Below are 24317 nucleotides of genomic sequence, written 5' to 3'. Positions count from 1 at the left end.
AATATACGACGTATACTTAACTTAGAAATTTAAGCGTTTGTTCTAAAGCACCCTTGTTTATATTTTTATATCGACCATTGATTGATTTTTCTAGATTGACTATCAAGCTTGTTGATATTTTCTTAGTCAATATTTGGATTGTTGACTGACATATTAATTTTTCTTAGATGACTCTTTTTTCTATATAAAACATTGACTTGATATTTCTTTTGAAACGACACCTTTTGACTTGTTTATATCTTGGACTAACTCTTGTTTTGTTGATAACTTTGGCACATTAATCAAAGTTTTAAACTATTGTAGGCTTCGAATATATTCAACCAATTGTTTTCCTTTACAAATGCACATCACATAACAATTAGAAGAATCAATGCACTGATTTAATGCATGTAACCACTTTAATCCTAAACACGAACATCATACATTATTTTCAAAATCGAAGCCATGTTTAAGAAAATGTGTAATTTTTAAAAACTTGTTTAACCTTTTTAAATCCAATTAGGAATTCAAATAGTTAGAACGAAAACCAAGATAAAAACATTGTATATTTAAAAAATATATTTTTTCATTTTCCTTCATAATAATTATATTTAAATTAAAGAAAGATGTCATATCAAACAAAGTTAGTTAAACTTACTCTTAACTTATTTTTCTTCTCTTTATTTAGTCCAAGTTGGATGCTTAGCTGACAACAAAAAAGAAACAGAAAAGTTTAGGTAATTTATTTTTTAAATATATACAAAGATGGTTAGGGGAAGAAAATAAAATAAAGACATTTACATGATAATTAGATTATTAATGATAACAATGGATGGATGGCGCTGTTGGTTTTATGTTATTACTATGGGTATTATGAATCTTATCCATTTATCTAACCGCAATTTGTAGACTTTTATTTTTTGTTTTTATGATATATATATATATATATATTTTTTATTACTCATCGAATGCAAAAATTTAAGTCTCATTTAACAATCCCTTTTTTTTTACTTATATTTTGGTTTTTTTAAATTAAAACTACAAACATGAATTTCACATCTCAATTTCCCAACTTTTATATATATATATATTTTTTGGCATAGTAAATATTTATAATTTTTCACTGATTACTTACATTTCTAAATATTTTTAAATTTATTTGATATAACTCTGTATTTTAAAATTTAAAATCAACTATTTAAATATAATGAAAACATATATATATGTATATATAGAGTTATTTTAAAATTTAAAATCAACGATTTAAATATAATGAAAACATAAACATATATATATATATATATATATATAAAAGATCTTATAAAAAAAATATAATAAAGTGGTAAAATATATACACTTTATAGAAAAATTTTGAAATCGGAAAAAAGACCCGCAATAGAAAATACAAAAATGATCCGAATCGTGAATCTAAACGGTTTATTTTTCAATTTCATCGTTTAATTTGGTTATACCGATCGTTCGAGTCAAATTTAAACTATTTTTTTTAAGATTATTTATATATGATCATTTAATTTGACTACTGTATGGTTTGGTTACCTAAATCAAAAGAGAAAAAGAATAAAGACTATAGAAACAAATGACAACGAAAAAAATGAAGAGGAAAGAGAAAAAGATGAAAGGACAAATCTGTAATATTTAAAAAATGGCTAACTTCATCAACTTTGTATCGATAAATATTTCTTCCCTATATATATATAATGTTTTCACATTTTGAACTACGTGATAAAATACAGTCTTTTAAGATAAAACTTAGGTGGTCTACTAAACATATGTTATTTAATTTCTTGAATTAAAGAAAAATGATAAAAACAAATTTAAGTTAATAAATTTAGAAGTGTATTTAAATTATCTATAAAAAAAAATGTTAATACATTTTCTTTTAAATAATTTATTTAGAATGAATTTAAAATTTAAACAATGGCTTAAAAATATATTCTCTCAAATTTTGGTTTTGAATATTTTAAGGATTATTTTTCAATCTTATTTTTCAAAAATAATTATTTATTTATTTTTAATTTAAACCCTACCAAAGTACTTGCATCTTCACTTGTCTTTTATAGGTACCAAATTTGAAAAGGAGAAAGAAAAATGTCATATGAAAAGGTATATAATATTTCTCTCGAAAATCACTACAGAAAATTGGTACTTATTCCACAAATATATTATCACAAAGATTCCATTTACAAGTATAATTCACCATTTCAAATGTGGGTACCACTAAATTATTCTCGAAATAAATAACACTTTATTCAATTCTTATCGCAATCGTAATATTAATGTTTCTTAAAAATATTTACAAGCTTAATAAATTTTTAAATTTTATTGATATCGATATATTTATATTAATTTATATTGACTAGTATTTAGTAGACAAATATGAAGTTTGTTAGTGTCTATCCATATCTAAGTTTGTATTTTTAGGCGAATATATAAATTATATATAGATTATATTTTAATTTTTAAATAATAAACTTTTATTCACCGGAAAACCACTACCGCTTTTCTTCTACAAAAACCATTTGCAAATCATTGCCAACTCAACTTCTTCAACCGCAAAAGTCCGATCTACGGCCACATTCATGGCGCCAGACGACGCTGTAGTCGTAGTGAACGGCTTGAACTTCGAGCAGAGGCACGGTAAGGAACGAGTTCGAGTGGCTCGGGTTTGGCGGGCCAAAGGCGGTCGTCATTTTATCGTTGAATGGAGCGTTGGCATCAGTCTTCTCTCAGATTGCGTCGCTGCATACGTTAGCGATGATAATTCGGATATTGTTGCAACTGATACTATGAAGAACACTGTAATTGTCTTCTAATATACTGTTTGTTGCATGATGATTTGATTGTTGCAACTCTTGTGAATCTGATTGTGTGAGTGTTGGAATAGGAAAAAGTAAAGTGTAAAGTAGTATTTTTTTTTTTTTTTTTTTGTGCTTGTTTTATTGACTTGGGCTGTTTGGTTGAGTTATTAGTTGCATTAGTATTATTTAATGGTAGAACATGTTCATTGCTAGCTTTTTATGTGGATATCGATATTTTCATAGCTTAACTTCGACCAATCGCGTAGGATCTGGAAGTTTTTAATCTAATGGAAAAGGATTCTGCTGCTATGCTCTTATCTGTTTTTTCCCCAGGTAATCAGTGGAAGATTTCTGGAGGCACGGTTTGGATCTTGAACTTGGAAAACAGGGCAAATCGCAAAATTAGTTCACGTTAGGGATTAGAAAAAGAGAGGGATTAGTTTGACGGGGGGTTAAAGATGGGAAAGTTGTTTTAGATGCTGTTCGGGTCAAGAATACTATTATAACTAAAACTAAAATAATCTATACCGTAAGTATGAACTATTATAATCAACTATAATAACCTAACTTAAGACTATAATAACCAACTCCTTGTCCCAAACGTCCCCAAAAGTCAAAACTTTGTTATGAGGAAACAGGGTGGAAAGGAAATTTTGTTCGAGGGACTATCTTACCTTTTTTTTTTGTCTTAATCATAGCAGATCATATTTGCATTTTTTGGTTCTTCCACTTTTGTTTCCTTTTGTTACAGTTTTATATTTTGATACTGTTACTCCCTTTAATGTTAAAAGTCAATGGATTTTATTTCTTCAGGTATATGCAAAAGCCAAGGAATGTTCTGACCAAACTTCAGTGGAAGATTTTGCAATTCTTCTTGCCAAGCACTTCACGTCATATTACAATCAGGTAAACCGCTTGTTTAAACTTGTATTCTTAATGCTGTATGGGTCAGTATGTTGACGCCTATGCAGGTCGGGACTTGGTGAAGTTGTAGGTTGGATTTGTGGTAAATCAGGGGTTGTGATTTGGTGCGAGTTTTAATTGGTGTAAAGTGAACATAGTATCTGTATTAATGTGCTTGACTTTTATCTACTGATCAGTATACTCACATTGCATCAACCCAAATAACTTCTCGCCCGCTCCCTATCCACCACCCACTATATGGGCCTGGTATGAATTAAAAGTACGAGTTATCTCCATTTCAAACACTTGCATGATCATCTAACCACTTCTAGGACTTAACACTCGAATGTTTTTTCGGAGGTTGCAAGATCCATACCCTTCAATATTAAAGTTATGTTACTTTGCTCATTGAAACTAACTCCGCTTGTGCCTGCAGTGTAGTATATCTCTTCTTGCAACTACAATTTAAGAAGGAAAAGAAAGCTTCCACTATTTTATTCTCGTGCAGTACATCACTTAATAATCCATTGCGGAACTCATTGTATTTGTTTTTACTTGCTACGCCATAGATGACAAAATTTTGCTGTTCAAGTGGAACCATTGTATTTTCAATTTAAACTAGTTAACTTTTAGCCCTATAGAAAAATCAAGTCATTGAACTGTTGTGTCATCAAGCTCCTACAGTTAGTGATGCATTTTCTGCATAATTTGAGGGGTCTTTTTGGTGGATTACCTACCTTCTTTCTGAATCAAAAACCTTGTTCTTCAAGTGGTAAATGAAAAAAAGTAAAAACAAAAAGATTTGTCAGTCTGCTATTCTAGATCTCTTTAGACTATATATTTTAATATTACAAACATGCACCGATATGACCATAGCATTTTATTTTTCCTCCACATCTATATGCCATTGAGATGTTTTCCAGATGCATGCAGTACTGATTAATTATCAGTCCACTGAATTAATTGCATATTGCCAGGATAGAGTAAACACCTACATACCACTAACTTTCACAAAAGAATTTCCTGCTTCCTTCAAACTTATTATCTTTCGGAATCTTCTGCTCTAATCCCTTTTCCTCCTCATTGTACACGATGCACACTTTTGGGATCTCTTTCTTATTACTTGGTGCTGAAAGTTAATAACTCCAAAGATGTTCTCCAATATGTGTAACTAATTTTGTAGGTTACTACTGCGATAGTGAAGATTGCAGAAAAGTCATGGGAGCGTGTATCTGTCAATGGTCAACCACACAACCATGGTTAGCTGTTCATTTTTGGAAAGGCTGACCAGTAAATTATTCTGAGTTCTTATAGACGAACTTTAGAAACCTCTTTTCTGAGAATTGACTTTTATCATTATATTCAACCTTTTCAATGTCAAAATATTTAGTTTAAATAACTCAAAAGGGGTTTAAATGATTGTGAATTTTGTTTAACTTTATTTCTTGAAACCCTTCTCAAGTGAGTTCTTCTCTTGCGCCTCTCGTGATGATAAAAAGGATTTGGATCCTTGGCGAGAGTCTTCTGGTGTTAAAGTCAACGCAAGAAATTTTTTTAATAGGGTGAAAATTTTATGTGCAGCATAACTAAAGATAAATTGAGTAGAGGGATATCAACAAATTTTAACATACACAACCCTATCTTTTAGGTTTTACAGTGTGTGCAAAATTCTTAACATCTGTTCTCTTTGGTCTTTCAGTTCTAAATTTTTTACTACGTACCTAGAATAAGAAATCACTTAGACTTGAAATTTTGTATCTTAGACTTTTGTTTGTGGAGCAGAAGGCTTATTCCAGTCAACTTTTCTGTACATCTCTTGCTTTAATGCACATATTTTTGGTAAACCATGTATCTATTTTAACGTAATAGAATTGGGCATGTGGGTATTTTTTCCGAATCTAGATAATAGCCACTTGTCTCCCGAGTTCTTATTTTTATCCTTATTTTCTTCTTTAATTTGAACTTTCGATCGAAGGCTTCAAACTTGGATCTGGAAAGCACACAACAGAGGTGATATCTAAGAAGTCAGGTGTTTTACAAGTGAGCTCTGGTATTGAAGGACTGTCTTTGCTGAAGACAACTCAAGTAAGTCTACTCTTTTATATACATAGTTTTTGAACTCAAGGACTTAATTGTACAACCTACTGTTCATTTAAGATTCTCTTTTTAATACACATTCAAAATCCATTTCATGAACTATTTATGTTTTTGTCGATGCTAAATATAAAAAGATCTCCACACTGTTTCTATGCTATGCGTATTTAAACCTTTCTCATTTTGTCAATGCATTCATTATCTAGTGGCCACAAATGTCTTTCTGGACTATTCTTTATAATGACACCTTTTTCTCATATATTCTAACTCGATATACTTTGAACATCTCCTAAAAATAATTCATGTAGAATATTTTAATACTTAACAGTTGATACTTCTAGAAATTGGGATTTTGTTTGGACTAGGCCTTGTCTAACACTTTTCTTATTTGGATCTGGCCTCATCTATTTATAATATTGAAACTATTTTATTTTCTCCATTAGTCAACGAAGCCACTTCAGCATCGTCTACCTAATTTGAACAATTGTTTTGAATCATTTATCTTTGTTCTTGATCAGCATTAAACAATTCGAATCCTGAACCCCACCCTTCATATTCTAATCTAATCAAGCTTAAGGAGAAGTACCCTGAAATTGTCCAAGGGCACTCAGTAGTGTCCATATATAGTTAGAAATTGTCCTTGCATTCAGGCAATATGAGCAAATAATTTGAGATATATCAACAATTTGAAAACTAAAGAAATAGTTTTCGAACACTTGTTTTTGTTTCTAGAATTTGACATGAAAACCATGACTAAGAAATTGTGAGAAAACAATCCTAGTTTTAAACACCAAAACCAAATGATACCAAATTGATAACTTAAGGAGGATGGTGTATCCTGGGGTAACATCTTCTAATGAAGAGTTGGCATTTGATCAACTGGTAGAATGCATAGCAGATGAAAATTTAAAGAAACTTAATACTTGTAGATGCGGTTTAGATATATTATGTTTCTCCTGATTCTTTCTCTAAACTACATCGTGCAAGCAGTCGGGTTTTGAGCGATTTCACAGGGATAAGTACACAGCTCTTCCTGAGACACGAGAGAGGATATTAGCCACCGAAGTATCTGCTTCATGGAGGTATATTTTCTATCGATTGGACTTTTGACTGAGAACTTATACATCTCACAAAGCTTCTAGCTATTCTGGTTTCACAATCAAACTTTTTATACTTTGATGCAGGTATTCGTTTGAATCTCTCTATGGTATCCCCAAAAACCAGGGTTACTTCACAGAAACATACCTTGACGTGAAAAAAGTATTAGTTGACACCTTCTTTGGTCCTCCAAAAGAGGGAGTTTATAGCCCATCTGTGCAATACACTCTTTATGAAATGGCAAAGAATGTCCTCAGCAGGTCCTTCTCTCATTCCTCCCACTTGCACGTGAATGCACAATCACACTGAATTCCACAGATTTTTTTAACTCCCTGTTTGTAGGTTTTAATTTCTCTGAAAACAACTTTTGGATTTTCAATATTTTAGGTTCCAAGTTATATCATCAGTGAAGCTGAAAATGCCAAATCTCCACTTCTTACCTGTCAACATATCAACTAAAGATAATCAGAGTATCGTTAAGGTAGGAATCTCCTTACAAAGGTTACCTTTTCCTTTTCGATGGTAATCTCTTTACAACTCTGCTTGCGGACTCTAATAAGTTCTGTTTGGTTCTTGCTATCTTAATTGTCAGTATTAGAGTGTTCCCAATTCAGTTTTTTTTTTAATCATGTGTTACTTTATTTCCTCAAAGAAGCATATTCTTGCATCATCTCTAGAGATAGTGAAAATTGTTCTATTAACTTTTGATTACATTTCATTCTTATTTTGCTCCAGAATTTTCAAATTCTTCCATTTGCCTCGTTTTTGTTGTTTCCCGGCCATCAGTTCCTCATTAGAATTAAGACTAGAACATAAAATTTCATCATTAAACCACAATCCTTTTAATGTGATAAATCTTGCTACTAGGTTGGTTGAAATCGCAGCTGTCAGTTTCAATTATATATAGTGAACTTGTCATGAAACAATCTCATATGCTTACATTTTTTTTTTAAAAGGAAACAAGTCTGTTCATATAGATGTAAAATGAAAGAGACTAATGTTTTAAGTACATGAGGATTATACAAAGAGCGTAAAGCATAAAGCATAACTAGGAGCAGCAGACACACCCAAACATATCAACTAGGTTGATACCCCCTTATCGGTCTCTTATCATTTCCTTAAAACATAACATCAAAATCAGCCGAGGCTTATAAGTTCAGCCATTACAAATAGGATAAACAAACCATTGATCTCATATGTTAACATATTGAAATATAAACAAACTATTGATCTCATATGTTAACATATTGAAATATAAACGATAAAGAAGTATGAGATAACTAATTTTGTAGACACTTGGAACCTCCTGTCCCCTCTTGAGCAACTTAACCCAAGCCTCAGTCACTCAACAATTCCCTCTTCCCTCCTGCTCCCTTTCTATTTATAACCGAATACGCTAACTTCTCAGCTAATTACCTTACTAACACCACAGTAATATTCCTAACTTGGTCATTTGCACTATGCCACAGAATTAGGATAAATATATTGTTACTCTGAGTAGTCTTCTAACCTAAGAAGCACGACACGAACAGAGTTGCTGTCTGGTCAAATACTTGGACAACAAGTGATGGAGCATGAAACTGTCCGTGCTTCTTAGCATTTTACGAGACATTGATATTGGTTTTTGTATTGTTAAAGAAATGAAAATGGTGGTGATGTTTTGTTTTGCAGTTTGAGGATGATGTGTATCTGCCAACAGATGAACCACATGGATCAATTGAAGCTTCCTTGAGCCGCTTCACTTCAAAGCTATGAGGAAATTAAGCCTTCTCTGCCTTCTTCTTTTTTTTTTTCCCAGGTTGTTGTGCCTTTTCCCTTTGTAGAAAAAATAAAAATGAGTTATATCTCTCAATATAAACTTTCCTGCTTGTAGATTAAAATCATTACGTGAAAAAAAAAACATAAAAATGTTTATTTAAATTTAAATGTTGATCATGGTCATGATCAGGTTGTTACATTATGGATATTCTGTTTTGTGTAATGTGTACACTAATGATAAAACTTTTTCTTCTATCCCAAAGGAAACTTGTTTTTTCTTCTATATTCTATATTTATTACCTTGTAGTTACATAAATAATCATGGTAGACTGAAAAATTATTTATAGTTTCACAAAGGGCAAAGCTAGTGTATTAATTAGGGATAGAACATGGTAGACTGAAAAATCGAACCGTCTGAACCGAGGTCGACTGGTCGAAGAAAGAGAGGGGTTTGTTGGTGTTGGTGAGAAAATTTCAAATTGGCAAATTTCAAAAAAGAAAAAGAAAATCAAAGAATTAAACATACCAACTTTTACTCAACCGTCAAGGTTTGTTGAATACTAGATTATAATCGGTTCGATAACGATTTGATTAGAAATCTGGTTCAAATGCAAAGAGCTAAATCTATAAGATATTTACTGTGAATTCAGTTTTAAGTAGCTCAAAGTTCTAAATTAATTACAAATTAGTGTTTCTAAACAAAATAATGTATAAATAATTCAATAAAATTATGAATTAAGCTTAATTCATAGATAATGGATAAAATTTTGTTATATTTTATAAAATATTTTTAACAATGTACAATAGCCCTGTATACTTTTTCTTAAATTTATATTAGGTCAAAATTTGGTCTCTATATCATTCAATTTGTAATGAAATTTTGTTAGTTTTTCTTTCTCTAAATAGTTAGTTTTTACTGTATTACTAAATGATTTCAAGATTTAGAACATTCTTTGCTCATTGAATAATCTTTCACTCAATAAAAGGAAGTGAGATTCGTCATAAATTCCTCTTCGCCCCATCGCCATAATTGAAGAAATCTACTTTCGCTTAATCCGAGAACCACATGGTTCCCCAAATCCACCGCCGCCATGGATGCTGATCACCGCCCCAACGATCACCCATTTCCCAATCCCAACCAACCTCACCGTTTCAAATGCCACCTTTCTCCGATCCACTTCTCATCCATTCTCATTCTCCTTCTAGCAATTTCCTTCTTCGCTTTCCCCAAAACAAATTTCTACAAATCCCAATCCTCAAAACTCACCAATCTTCTAAAAACTTCTAACCAACCCCCGGGTCTTAATCCATTATGTGTTCTTTGGATGGCCCCATTTCTTTCTGGTGGTGGGTACAGTTCAGAAGCTTGGTCCTACATTTTAGCTCTTCGTCATCATATAACAAACCCTGGATTTCGTTTGGTCATTCGTCAACATGGTGATCTAGAATCGGTCGACTTTTGGGAAGGCTTACCGGAATCTGTAAGGAATTTGGCTATTGAACTTCATAGAACAAGATGTAGAATGAATGAAACTGTTGTGATTTGTCACAGTGAACCTGGTGCTTGGAATCCTCCATTGTTTGAAACTTTGCCTTGCCCACCAGGTGCTTATCGAAAGTTCAAGTCAGTGATTGGTAGAACAATGTTTGAAACTGATAGGGTAACTCAAGAACATGTGAATCGATGTAATGTAATGGATTATGTTTGGGTTCCTTCTGAATTTCATGTCTCTACATTTGTGGAAAGTGGGGTTGATCCTTCTAAGATTGTGAAAGTTGTTCAACCTGTTGATGTTAATTTCTTTGATCCATTGAAATACAAACCATTTAGTCTTGAATCTGTAGGAACATTAGTTTTAGGAGGCAATAACTTTGAAGAAGTAAGGTTAGTAGAGAAGAAGAGATTTGTGTTTCTAAGTATCTTTAAATGGGAATTTAGGAAAGGTTGGGATTTGTTATTGGAAGCTTATTTGAAAGAATTCTCTAAGAAAGATGAAGTGGGTTTGTTTTTATTGACAAATCCTTACCATACTGAAAGTGATTTTGGGAATAAGATTTTGGATTTTGTAGAAAATTCTGACTTACAAATGCCACTTTCTGGGTGGGCTCCTGTTTATGTGGTTGATATTCATATACCTCAAACTGATTTGCCTAGAGTTTACAAGGCTGCTGATGCATTTGTACTTCCATCAAGAGGAGAAGGATGGGGAAGGCCACTCGTTGAAGCAATGGCGATGTCGTTGCCAGTGATCGCGACCAACTGGTCGGGACCAACGGAGTTTTTGACAGATGAGAATAGCTATCCCTTGCCGGTTGAGAGAATGAGTGAAGTGAAGGAAGAGCCATTCAAAGGGCATATGTGGGCGGAACCATCCATCAGTAAGCTTCAAGTTCTAATGAGGGAAGTGACGATTAATGTTGAGGAAGCTAAGGATAAAGGAAGAAGGGCAAGGGAGGACATGATCAATCGATTCTCGCCCGACATTGTTGCCGATATTGTTCATCGTCAGATAGAAAATATATTTCACGAGAAGAGATGATATTTATCATATTTGTTTATAATAACCAAGATTCCATTTCTCCTGTTTGTGTTATGTTCTGTTTATCATCTTGGATTTTTTTTTCTTAAAAAGAAAAAAGAATTGCTAAGTGTTGCAAATGAAATTAGTCAGTTTTTGTAATAGTGAAAATTATTAGTACTAAATGGAGGCTTTAGTCATAGTCTTAAATTGCCATCGATAATTTCACATTTTCACAGGTTTGACATCAATACGTTAAGTGAATCAATATTTTAACTATATTGTAGAAAAATCACAAAATACATTAAATAAACAGATTATGTTTACTATAAAGTTCAAAAAAATTTGTCAATTTTTTTTTTTAAAATACCATAATATAATATTTATTGAAAAAATTTTCAAAAATAGAAAAATTAATTTGTGGTTCTATTTTTTATAATTTCTCATATTTTTATACTTACTAATTTAGAATTTTTTTGAAAATTTTGTAAAATTAAGACGTGAATATTTACATCGTCCATCAACATTTTAAACCTTATCTTTAACTAACAATTTACCCCATTTTTTACTGTCAATAAAAACACTTTGTTAAACGTTTGGGAATGCAGCGTTATAATGTTTCATTGTTCACAATATGAGCCTTCACTCTTTAAATGAGTATCATAGGTCTCCCTGATTTAGATTCCCAAATTTCTGATGATAAAATGACATTTCTTTAAACAATCTCTCAACAATAATAAATAAATAAATCCAAGCATTTGGTTCATCTTTCTATTATTCTATATAATGTACTTCTAGTAGGAGTCTTTTGTCAAAATACATACTTTTTTAAAGAAAATTGAGCCTCCACCTTTGAAGTTAAAAATAATGTTGTAGGCTATCAAACTACGCTCGTTTTGGCTCAAAATACCGTATGCTCTTAAACTTGTACCTCAACAATATGCTCTTAAACTTGTGGCAATGCGCACAACCAAACATTATAGGGAGAGGACAACTTTTTTCCAAAAAGAAATGTATATAACTATGGCCTAAATACTAGTAGACAATTGGTAGTTCTCACACGAGAGTTATCAAATATGTGAAACGTCTATTGCCCTCATCAATTGGTATCAAAGTCACGGAGGAGTTCTCAAATCCCGAAAAGAAAAAGAAAACGGCTTGAATCATGCTCGATCACATCCTAGCTAAAGTCTTGTTCCCATTCAAGAAAGTATCGTTTATTCTCAAACATGAGAGCTTTTTGCTATAAAATGAAGCATGAAACTTATTTCCAATAGTCTTGTTCCAAAGAGAGAGAGAGAGGGAGGGGAAAAAAGGATCCTATAACTAACCATCATGTAAGAAAACTAATTCCACCAATCGAGCTGGTTTGATATATCGCCGCAGCTCGACATGGCTTCCTTGTATATAAATATTTAGTTCATTGGACAAGTAAAACCAACATTATTGAAAGGGACGAGAATAAATGTTTATGAAACAGAACAATGTCAGTCGAGATGGGGTTTGAATACCGTTAGCACGTCCTTGTATACAGGTTTCTTGAAATCTACAGCCTGCATGATAGAGGGTAAATGTAAGTTGTATACCCATATTGTTTTTCCAAGTGTCTCTGCTTAATTTGATTGGCGATGAGTTAAACAGTTAAACGACGGTTTGTCAATTTGATAAGGTATTAAATATGGTTCGATCCCACCTTACAATTGTTGAATTAAATAAAGAAGGGTAATGGTGGTCTACTCACACGTTCTACTACTTCTTCAGGTGACATCCATGACCATTCGCCAAACTCGGCTTTCTCGGTCCCATCACCTAGAAGATTGATCTCTTCATCACTTCCCGTCAGCTTCAGCAGAAACCTAATTTTTTACAAACATTTGAACGTGATATAAGAACAGCAGATAGAATAGAAAACTAACAGTAAATACACATATCGTTAGGAAATGAATGTCTAAGTGGTCTTTGCCCTTGTATGATTTCTAAGACCCCGCACAAAAAATTCATAGCTTTGCTCCCCGATCTGAGTAACTTTGGTATAATGCACGGTTTTCCAGCCTCCAGTTAATAAGGAAACAGAATTTTAGCACAAAGGTTTTTACCCTTGTTTTCCAAAAACGATCAGCATTGAGGTATTAATAACTATGTAAAACAGTATACGTCAAGTGAGATTTAGCTCTAAAGAATATGAAAGAAATTAGAACTGCTTGCATAAAAAATAGAACTCACCACTTCTGTGCTTGACCCTTCCAGTCAGAACCCCACTGTTGCCTAAGTTTTTCACGAACTTGTGGTGGGAAGTCATAAGTCACCCAATAAGGTACCTACTTTAAGAAACCAATATTCAAGATATTTCATTGATGTGTCCACATAAGATAAACACAGGCTTTTACTTAGGAGAAACTCCCAAATGAAAGAAGCAAGATATAAGGGGAATTCACAATTTTAGTAACGTACACAATATGCATATTAAAAGTACTAATACAGCATAACCTATAGTGCAGCAATCATACTGCAGAGGGTCATAAAAGAAACATGCCAATTGGTAGAAGAATTTTAAATACCAAGTCAATGGGCTGGGGAGATTACTGGTAAAGTTCAGAATATTCTTCCTCCATCTCCAGAGGTTAAAGAAAATTATGACCACATATGGGTTACGGGTTGGCACAGAAATTGAGTCATGTTTCAAACTCATTTTTAAAAATTGATGGTTAGAAATTTGATGGTAAAGTTGAAGAACAAGAAAAGCATCAAATACACTCTAAACTAACCCAAAGACCTCAGTCGATAAAGTGATGATCAGTTGTGAACTTCCTTTCGTACCATCATATTAACTGCAATAGAAACTGGATGCTGTCGAGATCTAATTCATTTGAACAGCAAAAATCTAGTATCTATACTCCTAAAATAGACTTTCTTCAGTTTTAACGAGGACGAAAAGCACTTGATTCATGAACACTTAAGAGAAGAATATGCATATTCAAGCGAAGACAACCGAATGCATCAATGAAATAGTACTTCAGCAATAATGTCTGCGGATTTGACTCCTGTTTCTTCTCTAAGTTCTCTAATGGCTGCACTTCTTGGATCTTCACCCTCGTCCACGCCGCCCTATGAACACAACACGACAAAAACAACTCGTAATAGCTAAAACATATAAAACACTAAAAAAAAAAAACGAAGATGATTATACATCATATCCTTGCCACTTAATTATGCTTCAATGCTATAATTTCAGACTTAGTTAATACATCTGATCGAATAAACTCTTCATAAAGCCTAGTATGCGAAAATTGAACAATGAAGCCCTAGAGCAAGTAGCAATTCATTATTCAGAGCTAAAAATATGCTGCTTGTACATCGAACTTCCGGATAAAAAAAAAAAACAATCACAACCTAGAAGCAAAAGAAGAAAAAAATCATCGAATTACCTGAGGCATTTGCCAGGCATCTGGTATATCCAACCTTGAGGCAGCAAAAATCTGCAAATACCGATATAGGAACGACGCGCATGGATGAACACTTGTAGAGATGAGCGAAGATGTAGGAATTCATAAAGAGAGAGATTTCGAGAATGACCTTTTTAGACGGATTGATGAGGCAAATACCAACGTTTTTGCGGTATCCTGCGGGAGGAGCTTCCATGGACGAGGAGGTCGAACGCAGAGCAGATGAGAAAAATGGAGGAGGACGACGATAGTGAAAAAGTGAATGACTAAAAACGACATATCGGTTTAAGGCCATTTCTTTGGAGCGTTCATCCAACGCTTCGCGCTTTATTTATTATTCTCTCCCGCAGTATTTTATTTTCATTTCTTTTTTTTATTGAGCTTAGTCACATTTAATTAATCAAACCAAAGGCTAATGTTGAGAGTATAAACTAAGACATAGAGTTTAGTCACAAAAGACAAACCAAAACACCTAACATGCTTAACAATGAGTTTTGTTTTATATTTTAGTGATGGTTTAAAGATAATTAAGTGTTATATATCCATACACAAATCCGATAAAAAAAAAAATCTCATATTTATATGTATTAACGTGTTTGGATTGATTTCTAATAACTAAATAAGTATTTATAAGTAAAATAAAAATATTAATATATACTTAAATCTAAACGAACACATAATCATATGTATACCAATCTCTCGAAGATAAAGTGTAACTTCCAACTTGATATGTATTGGAATTAATTAGTTTATGAACTATTTATTTAGATAATTAGTAAACTTCTTTCTAATTCAACCAAACATAAATGTAAGATCGAAATTGATACCTCTCATAGTTTTATCTTACAAGTTATTTTTTTAATAATTACACACAAAATTATATTTTGAAAGCTTAAATTTGTAGTTAAAAATATTATAGGACCAAAAAAAAAAAAGTGATAATTATATTCAAAACTTTTTTTTTTTTGTATAGTTACCTTGGAAATGAAATAATGTTAAATGATTTTAATGCAATGAGAAAAAAGGTCCAAAGATTTTAGTCCTTTTATTTTTTTAAGTTTGGTCCATTTATTTTCAAATTTTAGTTCCATTTCGTTTTTAAAATATTCATTAGGATCTTTACGAGCTTTCAAAAGTAATATTCTTAAAAATGAACATCAAGAAATCTAAATGACCGTTCTTTAAAAGTATAAGTTAAAACATAATTTTTAAAAACAACTAAGACAAAATAAACCAAAATTTAAAATTATAATGACCAAATGAACATTTTAATTTACGTATACCAAAACTAAGCCAACAAACTAATATATTGGATAAATTTGCACAAACAACATTTAAGGAAAAAAATGTAGCACATAGATATATAGCATACAATTAATAAAAGACTAAAAACTCATACCCAACTATCATTTTAAAGGTTTATTCACGTTTTTTTAAATTTGAAAACTATCAACGATAACAACCATTACTAATAGTTGTCATCATGAACGACTCTCAATTTAAAAAATGTAATATTATCGAGCTGTCGTCCCTAATAAATTTCAATTTAAGAAATATGCTATCTACCAAAATAACATACTTACATTTTAACGTCATGATTTAACCTAATAACAAAGAGGGAGAAATAGTCTCAATAACTAACTAAGAGGTCATGGGTTCGGCTAACCTCGATTATTTTTGCAAATATTTTATTATTTTATTGTTTACTATAATTTTACTAATATTTAATACAAGAAAAAATGGAAAAAGAAAAGAAAAAGGAAGAAGAGGAAAAGCAATGGAAAAGGGTCGAAGGCAAGTCTAGAGAGAGACTTGGTCTGTAAGAAGCAAAGCTTCATGGTTTGGTTGTAGAGAATACAGATACAATACAATACAACCTGTCAAACCCCACAATCATAACCTTAAATTCCTCCATTTTTCTTATTCTTCCTTCCATTTTCAAGCCCATCAAATTTGAATTCAGGTGAGCTGAGGAAGACAAAGAAAAATCCGAAGATGGGTGTTCCAGCAACTGCCACTGCAACTTTGGGGGATGATTTTCTCAGAGAAAGAGCGGCTAAGATGAGAGAATCACTGCAAAAGAGCCAAACTATTACTGATAACGTTGTCACCATTCTTGGCTCCTTTGACCACCGTCTTTCTGCTCTCGAAACCGCCATGCGCCCTACTCAGGTTAGTTCTACACAAAAAGGTGGAGGGGGAGGATGATGGAAGTTTTCTTGTCGAGAAATTTTACACGGGTCTGTTTTCTTTGTTGATTCCGACCAATTGAATCGGTTGACTTCCTTTTTACTATGCGAGAATCGTCCATTTTTGTTTCGCTTCTTGCTTCTCTTCAGAATCCAATTTTAGATCCGGGTTTTTGCCTTTTTTTTTTTTTTTTGCTTTTATCTACTTTGTCTCCCCGATCTTGTGTTTGTCTATTTTCCGTATTTTTGTGTTGTGATTCTGTTCTGTTGTTGGATTCTTACTGTTTAGGTTCTTAATTATTTTGGGGAATTTGCAGATCAGAACCAATTCAATTCGTAAAGCTCACGAAAACATTGACAAGACTTTGAAGTCTGCGGAGGTTATTTTAACACAATTTGATCTCTCTCGTCAGGTTGGTCATTTAAGTTTGGTCAGTTCAATTGCTTAGTTATTTTTTTTATCCATTTAGTTGTGTATGAGCTTAAAAATCTCTGACCCATTTTTATTAAAGAAGAAGAAGAAAAAGAAAATTAAAAAAAAAAAAAATTAACTCACAACCAACAGCCAAATGAAGCTGATACCAAATGTACTAATTATGGTTGGTTGGGTGGATGGGGGAAATGAAATGATGTCTTGTCAAGTATAACCGAATATCATGCCTTCAAAGCTAATATCCAAAGTGATACGAGGAAAATTTGCTTTTCATCAAACCCAAAACCCTTATATATATCTTTCAGTTTCAATTCCGATTACCGATAAATAGTATGATTATGATGGCACGAATTTGTGTTTGTATGTTTTTGATAAATCTTCTGAGAGCATTTACTCAAGATGCATGGGGTACTCTTGAATCTTACCCAAGAAACAAGCAAAAGAGTAACGTGGTTGATGATGAAATTTTTTCTTCCATTCCAAACTTGTGGGTTTTTTTGGAACTCCATGAGGTTAAGATCTAAAAAAAGTCAATATAATTTGAAATGTAAATTGATTATAGAAAGTCTGTTATGAATGAGGATGTAATTGCCAATGAGGGGCCTATTGATTTTGAGAAAATCTATTTCAATTGGAGCTTTCTTGATGAAGTTTCTAGAGGATAGGCTTTGGGATATGAGGACTGGGGTTTTAGCCAGATGACTCTTTATCCCATTTCCATGTGGTTGTTGACGTCCCTATCAAGTTATTTCTTGGGGTACTTAGCCGAGTAGATTGAACTTTCTCATCTTTAATCTACCGATGGTTTTTACTTAGCTGAGTAAATTTGTGCCTCCCTACTACCTACCTTGGTCTTCCCCTAGCACGGGATGCAAGCACAATTCTGTCTCCTTATAGTTCTTAAATATTGGAGCAAGTTCAAAAACATATACTTGCTCAGAAAATGGATCCTCCAAATATCTCCACAATGGTATGATATTGTTCACTTTGAGCATACACCCTCACGACTTTGCTTTTTGTTCCACCCCAAAAAGACCTCAAATCACTGGAGATAGTCATCCTTACTTATATATCCGCATTCATCCCCTTATCTAACCAAGGTGGGACTTTGGTCGCACCCCCAACCGACCACCATTTCTTATGGTTGTAGAATTTGAACTTTTTATATTGGAAATTCTCTACATTTACTCATTGGTATTTCCTGAAATGCAATTTGATTTAGCTGACTAAATCAAGTAATATGTGCAGAGGTGCCGCATGAGTGTTAGTTTAGAAATTTCTGTTATTTAGATGAGCAATGAGCGATACTCAGGAACCTGTAACTAGTAGCAATAGATTTTGAAAACAAAGAGTATAGGGAACATTTGATAGTGATGTTATTCATTTATACCACTTTTTTATGCACTAAAATTTCTTTCATTTAATTTCCTATGAGTTTTTCTGACACCCAAATGTTGTAGGCGGGTTGTCCCGTGAGATTAGTCGAGATGCGAGTAAGCTGACTCAGACACTCACGGATATAAAAGAATTGTAATGTATTCTGATTAAGAAATGTAAGGGTTCAACAAATTTACTACCCATCTGTATGAAGGAAAATCTTAAGATATAACATGATCTTCATTATTAAATTAAATTTGCAAGTCTGGAAAAATATAATTGGCATCTTTCATCAAAGGGCCAACTAAAATTGTTGGGACTTAATGTTGAAGATTTGGACACGCCTCTGAATGTGGCTAGGTGTGACCTTGCTTCTTGCTTATTAACTGTTGTTCTGGTGTGCAGGCAGAAACGAAAATACTTAGAGGGCCACACGAGGATTTGGAAAGTTATCTCGGGGCAATTGGTCAATTAAGAAACATTATCAGATTTTTTAGCAGCCATAAAGGTTTTAAGAGTAGTGACGTAGTGCTTAACCAGGCAAATAATTTGCTTGCAAAAGCCATCTCAAAGCTGGAAGATGAGTTCAGACAGCTATTATCTTCCTACAGGTTTCTACATTTTTTTGAAGTAACTCTACATACATGATAAGAATGCTGCTTTATTTACTTGGATTTTATCGGAAGCAAATCATTTCTCCTATTAAAAAAAGCTATTTGTTATATTTGTGAATATTTTGGTTTATTTTGCTATATTTGAAAACAACCCAAATTATAATGATACAACATTCTAAATTAAAAAAATAATTATAGGTAATTTTCAAAAATTATTTTTCTTAATTTTTTGATGTATTCTTTATATGAGCAATGCATATTTCTGGAGCTAAGTTTTCATGTGTAAGTTTTTAATATTTGTTGGGGCCAATTCAGCAAACCTGTGGAGCCTGAGCGTCTTTTCGATTGCCTGCCAAAATCGTTGCAACCATCTTCAGATTCTCCTGGTCATGATTCGGGTGGAAAGAATCATCATTCTGCACATCATGATAATAGCTTAGAGACTGCTGTCTACACACCTCCCACTCTCATACCACCACGAGTTCTACCACTGCTGCACGATCTATCGCAGCAAATGGTTCAAGCTGGTCATCAACAACAAATTTTAAAAGTCTACAGGTATGGAGCTCCAATTTTCCAAAAATGTTTGTTACTGTAAAAGTGACTTGATTATTTTGTGCATGTTTCTTTGGGTCATCATTCTTATACTGGTGTACTGAGGGCTGAACCATATCTCAAGGAACTCTTATAAAAGAACCCAGTTTGAATTGAAGAAACTTAACTATTTCGACATCATTGACATTTCTTATCGAGGGAAAAATTGTATGGTTCAAGACAATGGGGCTACTATGATCTGGGAACGTACTCTCAGTAAAAGAAATTCCCAACCCAAAAATCTTCCCTAAAATGACTTTATATCTATGAAAGAATTTCACCGAAGAGAGAGTGGCTTATCTATATATCTTCTTTTGACCAGGGACACCCGTTCAGTTGTCCTGGAAGAAAGCCTACGGAAATTAGGAGTTGAAAAACTTAGCAAAGAGGATGTCCAGAAGATGGCATGGGAGGTTTTAGAGGCAAAAATTGGGAACTGGATTCATTTTATGCGTATTGCAGTAAGCAGATTATACTTATTATTTAGTGAGTTTTTTTTGTGGCTTCCAAATAAACTTTATGCTCAATCACAGGTTAAACTGCTATTTGCTGGTGAACGAAAAGTTTGTGACCAAATATTTGAAGGCTTTGAGTCGCTTAGAGATCAATCATTTGCAGAGGTTACAAGTAGTAGCGTTTCTGTGCTATTCAGTTTCGGGGAGGCGATTGCAAATAGCAAGAGGTCACCAGAAAAGTTGTTTGTACTTTTGGACATGTATGAAATTATGCGAGAGCTTCACTCTGAGGTATGACTAATGCTTGGCTTTCAACTGCATATTGCATGTACTAGTTGTTGACTAGCATCTAGCTAGAGTTCTGTTTAAAATGACGAGCTTTTCCAACTCCAGCATGATCTCCTTTCCCCTGAGCCCCGATGAAAGAAAAATGTTTGGATTATAACCTTCTTTGTTGCAGTTTTTTTATTTAAAAAAAATCTCTTTCCCACCCATGTCTTAAGTGACCCTCAATCCGTCACATTGCTTTGTTCATTCTTATCATACTCTAAAGAGATCTCTTTTTATAATTAAATACTGCTGTTTAAGGATTTTGCATTCTTCTACCTCATTATTTTACTTGATTGGAATTCCTTCCTCTGGTGAGCTTATTTCTTTTTTGGATGCCCTTTTATCCTTCGTTTTTCTCTATGGGATGTATATTAATAAAAGTGCCTTCTTTGTTGGCTTTTTGTTACATATATTTCATTCATCCCTTTTCAAATCATATTCCCCTGTTGGTGGGTTGGGGGTGAGATGTTCTATCTCTTTCAATGCTGTTCACTTGAAGCTGCGTGAATATTTTGCTCGTCTTTTCTTGCCTCTAGAAAGATGGACTACAATTATGAAAAAACGCTTCCAATTAGTTTAAAAAGGGTTCCTCGTTATTTTCTTTCCTTGCTATATGATAACTTTAATGACGAATACTATACAACCAGACAAGATCTGGGCACGGGCACAAACAATCAGCTTATTGTATATTTGTCTTTGACCTTTTATTTTGCCAATAACAGAGTAAATTTTTAACCGGTCATTGATTGAAATTTTAAACTCGTTCAGATAGAGACAATTTTTAAGGGTAAAGCATGCAATGAGATCAAGGAATCTGCATCGGGTTTGACCAAACGGCTTGCACAAACAGCTAAGGATACATTTGGTGATTTTGAGGTAGCTGTTGAAAAAGATGCCACAAAAACTGCGGTGTTGGATGGAACTGTTCATCCTTTAACAAGCTATGTGATCAATTACGTCAAATTTCTTTTTGAGTAAGTAAATTCTATGCCAATTTATGGATAATTAGGACTTCACATTTTGATCCTTATGGTTTGATTATTTATATATTGATTTGTTGGTCTAATATTATTCACAATGACAAGCAGTCAATTTTATTCAACACTTTACTTTAAGAAAAAATGATATTCACCATTTATTAATGAAGTATCTAAAGACTCTCAATGATGCTGTTGCTTCCTCGTTGGTTACCAATTTAAAATAGTTCTTCTTTCTGATCTATTTTTAACATAAGGTTCGGTTTCTCATTTAAAAAAAAAGGTGAAACATCATTCTGCATTCTTAGTGAATCTTTAGATGCTTTATCCCTCTGGCCCTCTGCTATCTCTTCAGTTTCAGTCTATCTAATTTTTCTTATTTGTGCTTTTGTTGATCAACAAATTTCTACTTGAAAAAATTTCAGCTATCAAGCAACCTTGAAGCAACTTTTCCAAGAATTTGAAGATAGCGGTCAAACAAATTCGGAATTGGCCAGTGTCACAATGCAAATAATGCAGGCTCTTCAGTCTAATTTGGATGGAAAATCTAAGCATTACAGAGATCCTGCTTTGACTCACTTATTCCTCATGAACAACATACACTATATAGTTAGATCTGTTCGCAGGTATGCTTCATATATGTTATTTTTTGAACTTATTTACTTGTGCAAAGTTTTACTTATTAAATGATTGTCTTTGCAGATCTGAAGCCAAGGATTTGCTGGGGGACGATTGGGTTCAGAGACATAGGAGGGTCGTACAACAACATGCAAATCAGTATAAAAGGAATGCTTGGTCAAAGGTGATCAACTATATATGTATAGACTAGAAACATACACATTTGTTGATATTTAAAACGTTACGAGCTAAAGACCCTTATAGAAACAATTCAACTAAACCCACTAAAACTGTCGTCTTTGGAGGTCCAAGGTCTGAATTTTTGTAAAGCTTGGTTTACTCGTACCCTGTTATGCTTACCAAAAAAAAGAAAAAACTTGCAGATTCTGCAATGCCTCTCTGTTCAAGGGTTAACTTCATCTGGCGGTGGCAGTGTACCAGGCATAGATGGAGGAAATAGTAGCGGAGTTTCTAAGGCCCTTATTAAAGACAGGTTACCCTCACGATAACTTTATGTGACTAAATGTGTTTGTCAATTCACTTATCTTTCTGTTACTTTTATTGTAACTGGAGTATTGTTGTATTACTAGGTTCAAGACTTTCAATATGCAGTTTGAGGAACTGCATCAAAGACAATCTCAATGGGCAGTTCCTGATACTGAGTTGCGGGAGTCTCTAAGACTTTCGGTTGCTGAAGTCTTACTTCCTGCATACAGATCCTTCCTGAAACGTTTCGGGTGTGTATCCCTCTTCTCTCCCATAGATGTTATTGAAATATTTATGGCATGTTTAAATTTATGTAGTTTTAATCAAGTATCGAACAGATGTTGAAATGCTGCCTTGATTCTATTATCTGGCACTTTGAATGACCAATAATCAGATCTCGCTAAATTGTATTAGTATTTTATGAGTTTGGCCGTAGGACTTAGAGAGTTTAGAGTAGGGATGATATAAACTAACTAACTCTATCCATTTCTTTGTAATCTGTATTATTTGACATTTCTCTTTTAACACCAAACTGAGATCTCCCTTTGCTTGGGGACATAGCTTACATGCTGTTAGCAAACTAAGTTAATCTTTACTGTTTATGTTTTTCTGTTTTCTTTATCAATTGACTGCATTATAAATGTAAAAATTTTAGTTTGATGTCCCCTGTCACTCTGTCGATATTGAAATATGCAGGCCACTGATTGATGGTGGAAAGAATCCCCAAAAGTACGTCAGATACCAGCCAGAGGATCTCGAAAGGATGCTGGGAGAATTTTTTGAAGGGAAGAATGTGAATGAACCTAAACGGTAAGATATGCAATTCTGCAGTCTCATTGGTGTTCTAACGCCAAGATCGATCGGCTTGGTGACTTACAGTCATTGCTCCAAGTTGCTGCCTGTTTCTGGAGGCTCAAAATCTGAGGTTCCTTCTTTTCATGAAGTTGGTGATGAGTTTTAGCATCCTTGCATAAATTACACTGTTGTCAGCACCTTGGCCTTTTTGATTTCCCCTTCATGTGTTGGATGGTTTGTCCTCTAATATTATTTTTCTACAATGTATATATAGGAACTATGTGAAGTTAAATAGTATTCTTTTCTTTTTCTTCTTTCCTTGTATCCCTTGTGAAGATGTCATTCATGTATTAATATCAAGCTCTCAAGGATGTTTTGTTTTTCCTTCAATTATTTTTTAATACCATTATTATTATTATTCTTTGTACTTTTCTAAAGGCACTCTCTTTGCTCTCTCTCCCTCAAGGTTCTTTACTTGGCCCAGTGATAAAATGGACAACATCACAATATGCACCATCTCCACCTTCTTTCTCCCTGGCTCGTACCAAAAGAAAAGTAATTAAAATAATTCTTAAAAGTAAATAAAAATCGCTTGTATATATAGGGTAATTTGGTGGGATGCACAAAAATAGTATTTTTGTCTTTTTCTTCTTTCCTTGTATCTCTGTTTTCATGGCTCGTCGTAGTATAAAGTAGGATAAAAGATTAAGATGTCATATATTTAATCTCTTGTCCATGATTATCGACTTGGTGTGAATAATCTAACCTATTAATTTTTCATGCTATCTTCCTTCGTTTTACTTAACTCCAAGTATGAATTTTAATCGTGGAATGGT

The 24317-nt window shown here is 33.2% G+C and overlaps 4 protein-coding genes across 4 annotated transcripts; 3 read left to right on the top strand and 1 right to left on the bottom strand.

The window, feature by feature from the left end:
• Positions 1-2426: 2426 nt before the first annotated feature.
• On the top strand, positions 2427-8906 carry LOC103489372 (uricase-2). Its single transcript, XM_008448520.3, has 8 exons — positions 2427-2798; positions 3612-3704; positions 4885-4960; positions 5677-5786; positions 6786-6877; positions 6980-7153; positions 7281-7374; positions 8565-8906. The coding sequence occupies exons 1-8, from the start codon at positions 2580-2582 to the stop codon at positions 8646-8648; spliced, it is 942 nt and encodes a 313-aa protein (XP_008446742.2). The 5' UTR covers positions 2427-2579; the 3' UTR covers positions 8649-8906.
• A 681-nt stretch (positions 8907-9587) lies between these two features.
• On the top strand, positions 9588-11380 carry LOC103489373 (uncharacterized). The gene has a single exon (XM_008448521.3). It carries the CDS (start codon positions 9743-9745, stop codon positions 11189-11191), a length of 1449 nt encoding a protein of 482 aa, XP_008446743.2. The 5' UTR covers positions 9588-9742; the 3' UTR covers positions 11192-11380.
• Positions 11381-12371: 991 nt separating this feature from the next.
• LOC103489378 (nudix hydrolase 26, chloroplastic) lies at positions 12372-14992 on the bottom strand. Its single transcript, XM_008448526.3, has 6 exons — positions 14744-14992; positions 14596-14646; positions 14183-14275; positions 13394-13488; positions 12912-13026; positions 12372-12723 (listed from the first exon to the last, which is right to left on the bottom strand). The coding sequence occupies exons 1-6, from the start codon at positions 14906-14908 to the stop codon at positions 12658-12660; spliced, it is 585 nt and encodes a 194-aa protein (XP_008446748.2). The 5' UTR covers positions 14909-14992; the 3' UTR covers positions 12372-12657.
• Positions 14993-16368: 1376 nt separating this feature from the next.
• On the top strand, positions 16369-23871 carry LOC103489377 (exocyst complex component EXO70A1). The gene is made up of 12 exons (XM_008448525.3): positions 16369-16785; positions 17120-17215; positions 19018-19223; positions 19542-19784; positions 20143-20281; positions 20354-20566; positions 21374-21579; positions 22008-22208; positions 22285-22384; positions 22584-22693; positions 22791-22937; positions 23383-23871. The coding sequence occupies exons 1-12, from the start codon at positions 16609-16611 to the stop codon at positions 23498-23500; spliced, it is 1956 nt and encodes a 651-aa protein (XP_008446747.1). The 5' UTR covers positions 16369-16608; the 3' UTR covers positions 23501-23871.
• The last annotated feature ends 446 nt before the right edge of the window (positions 23872-24317 follow it).

The sequence above is a fragment of the Cucumis melo genome, chromosome 10, assembly GCF_025177605.1.
Source record: "Cucumis melo cultivar AY chromosome 10, USDA_Cmelo_AY_1.0, whole genome shotgun sequence".
Taxonomy (NCBI): Eukaryota; Viridiplantae; Streptophyta; class Magnoliopsida; order Cucurbitales; family Cucurbitaceae; genus Cucumis; species Cucumis melo.
This window is presented reverse-complemented; position numbering and strand designations above follow the sequence as displayed.

What these genes read in the sequence shown, in the direction of transcription:
- LOC103489372 (XM_008448520.3), top strand. Translation starts at nt 2,580, where the DNA reads ATGGCGCCAGACGACGCTGTAGTCGTAGTGAACGGCTTGAACTTCGAG. An exon ending in CTTTGCTGAAGACAACTCAA is followed by an intron (nt 5,787 to 6,785) that starts GTAAGTCTACTC and finishes TCGTGCAAGCAG; the next exon opens with TCGGGTTTTGAGCGATTTCA. An exon ending in GCAAAGAATGTCCTCAGCAG is followed by an intron (nt 7,154 to 7,280) that starts GTCCTTCTCTCA and finishes TCAATATTTTAG; the next exon opens with GTTCCAAGTTATATCATCAG.
- LOC103489373 (XM_008448521.3), top strand. Translation starts at nt 9,743, where the DNA reads ATGGATGCTGATCACCGCCCCAACGATCACCCATTTCCCAATCCCAAC.
- LOC103489378 (XM_008448526.3), bottom strand. Translation starts at nt 14,908, where the DNA reads ATGGCCTTAAACCGATATGTCGTTTTTAGTCATTCACTTTTTCACTAT. An exon ending in CCGCAGACATTATTGCTGAA is followed by an intron (nt 13,489 to 14,182) that starts GTACTATTTCAT and finishes TTCTTAAAGTAG; the next exon opens with GTACCTTATTGGGTGACTTA. An exon ending in AAGGGTCAAGCACAGAAGTG is followed by an intron (nt 13,027 to 13,393) that starts GTGAGTTCTATT and finishes GTAAAAAATTAG; the next exon opens with GTTTCTGCTGAAGCTGACGG.
- LOC103489377 (XM_008448525.3), top strand. Translation starts at nt 16,609, where the DNA reads ATGGGTGTTCCAGCAACTGCCACTGCAACTTTGGGGGATGATTTTCTC. An exon ending in CAGCTATTATCTTCCTACAG is followed by an intron (nt 19,224 to 19,541) that starts GTTTCTACATTT and finishes GGGCCAATTCAG; the next exon opens with CAAACCTGTGGAGCCTGAGC. An exon ending in CAAATTTTAAAAGTCTACAG is followed by an intron (nt 19,785 to 20,142) that starts GTATGGAGCTCC and finishes TCTTTTGACCAG; the next exon opens with GGACACCCGTTCAGTTGTCC.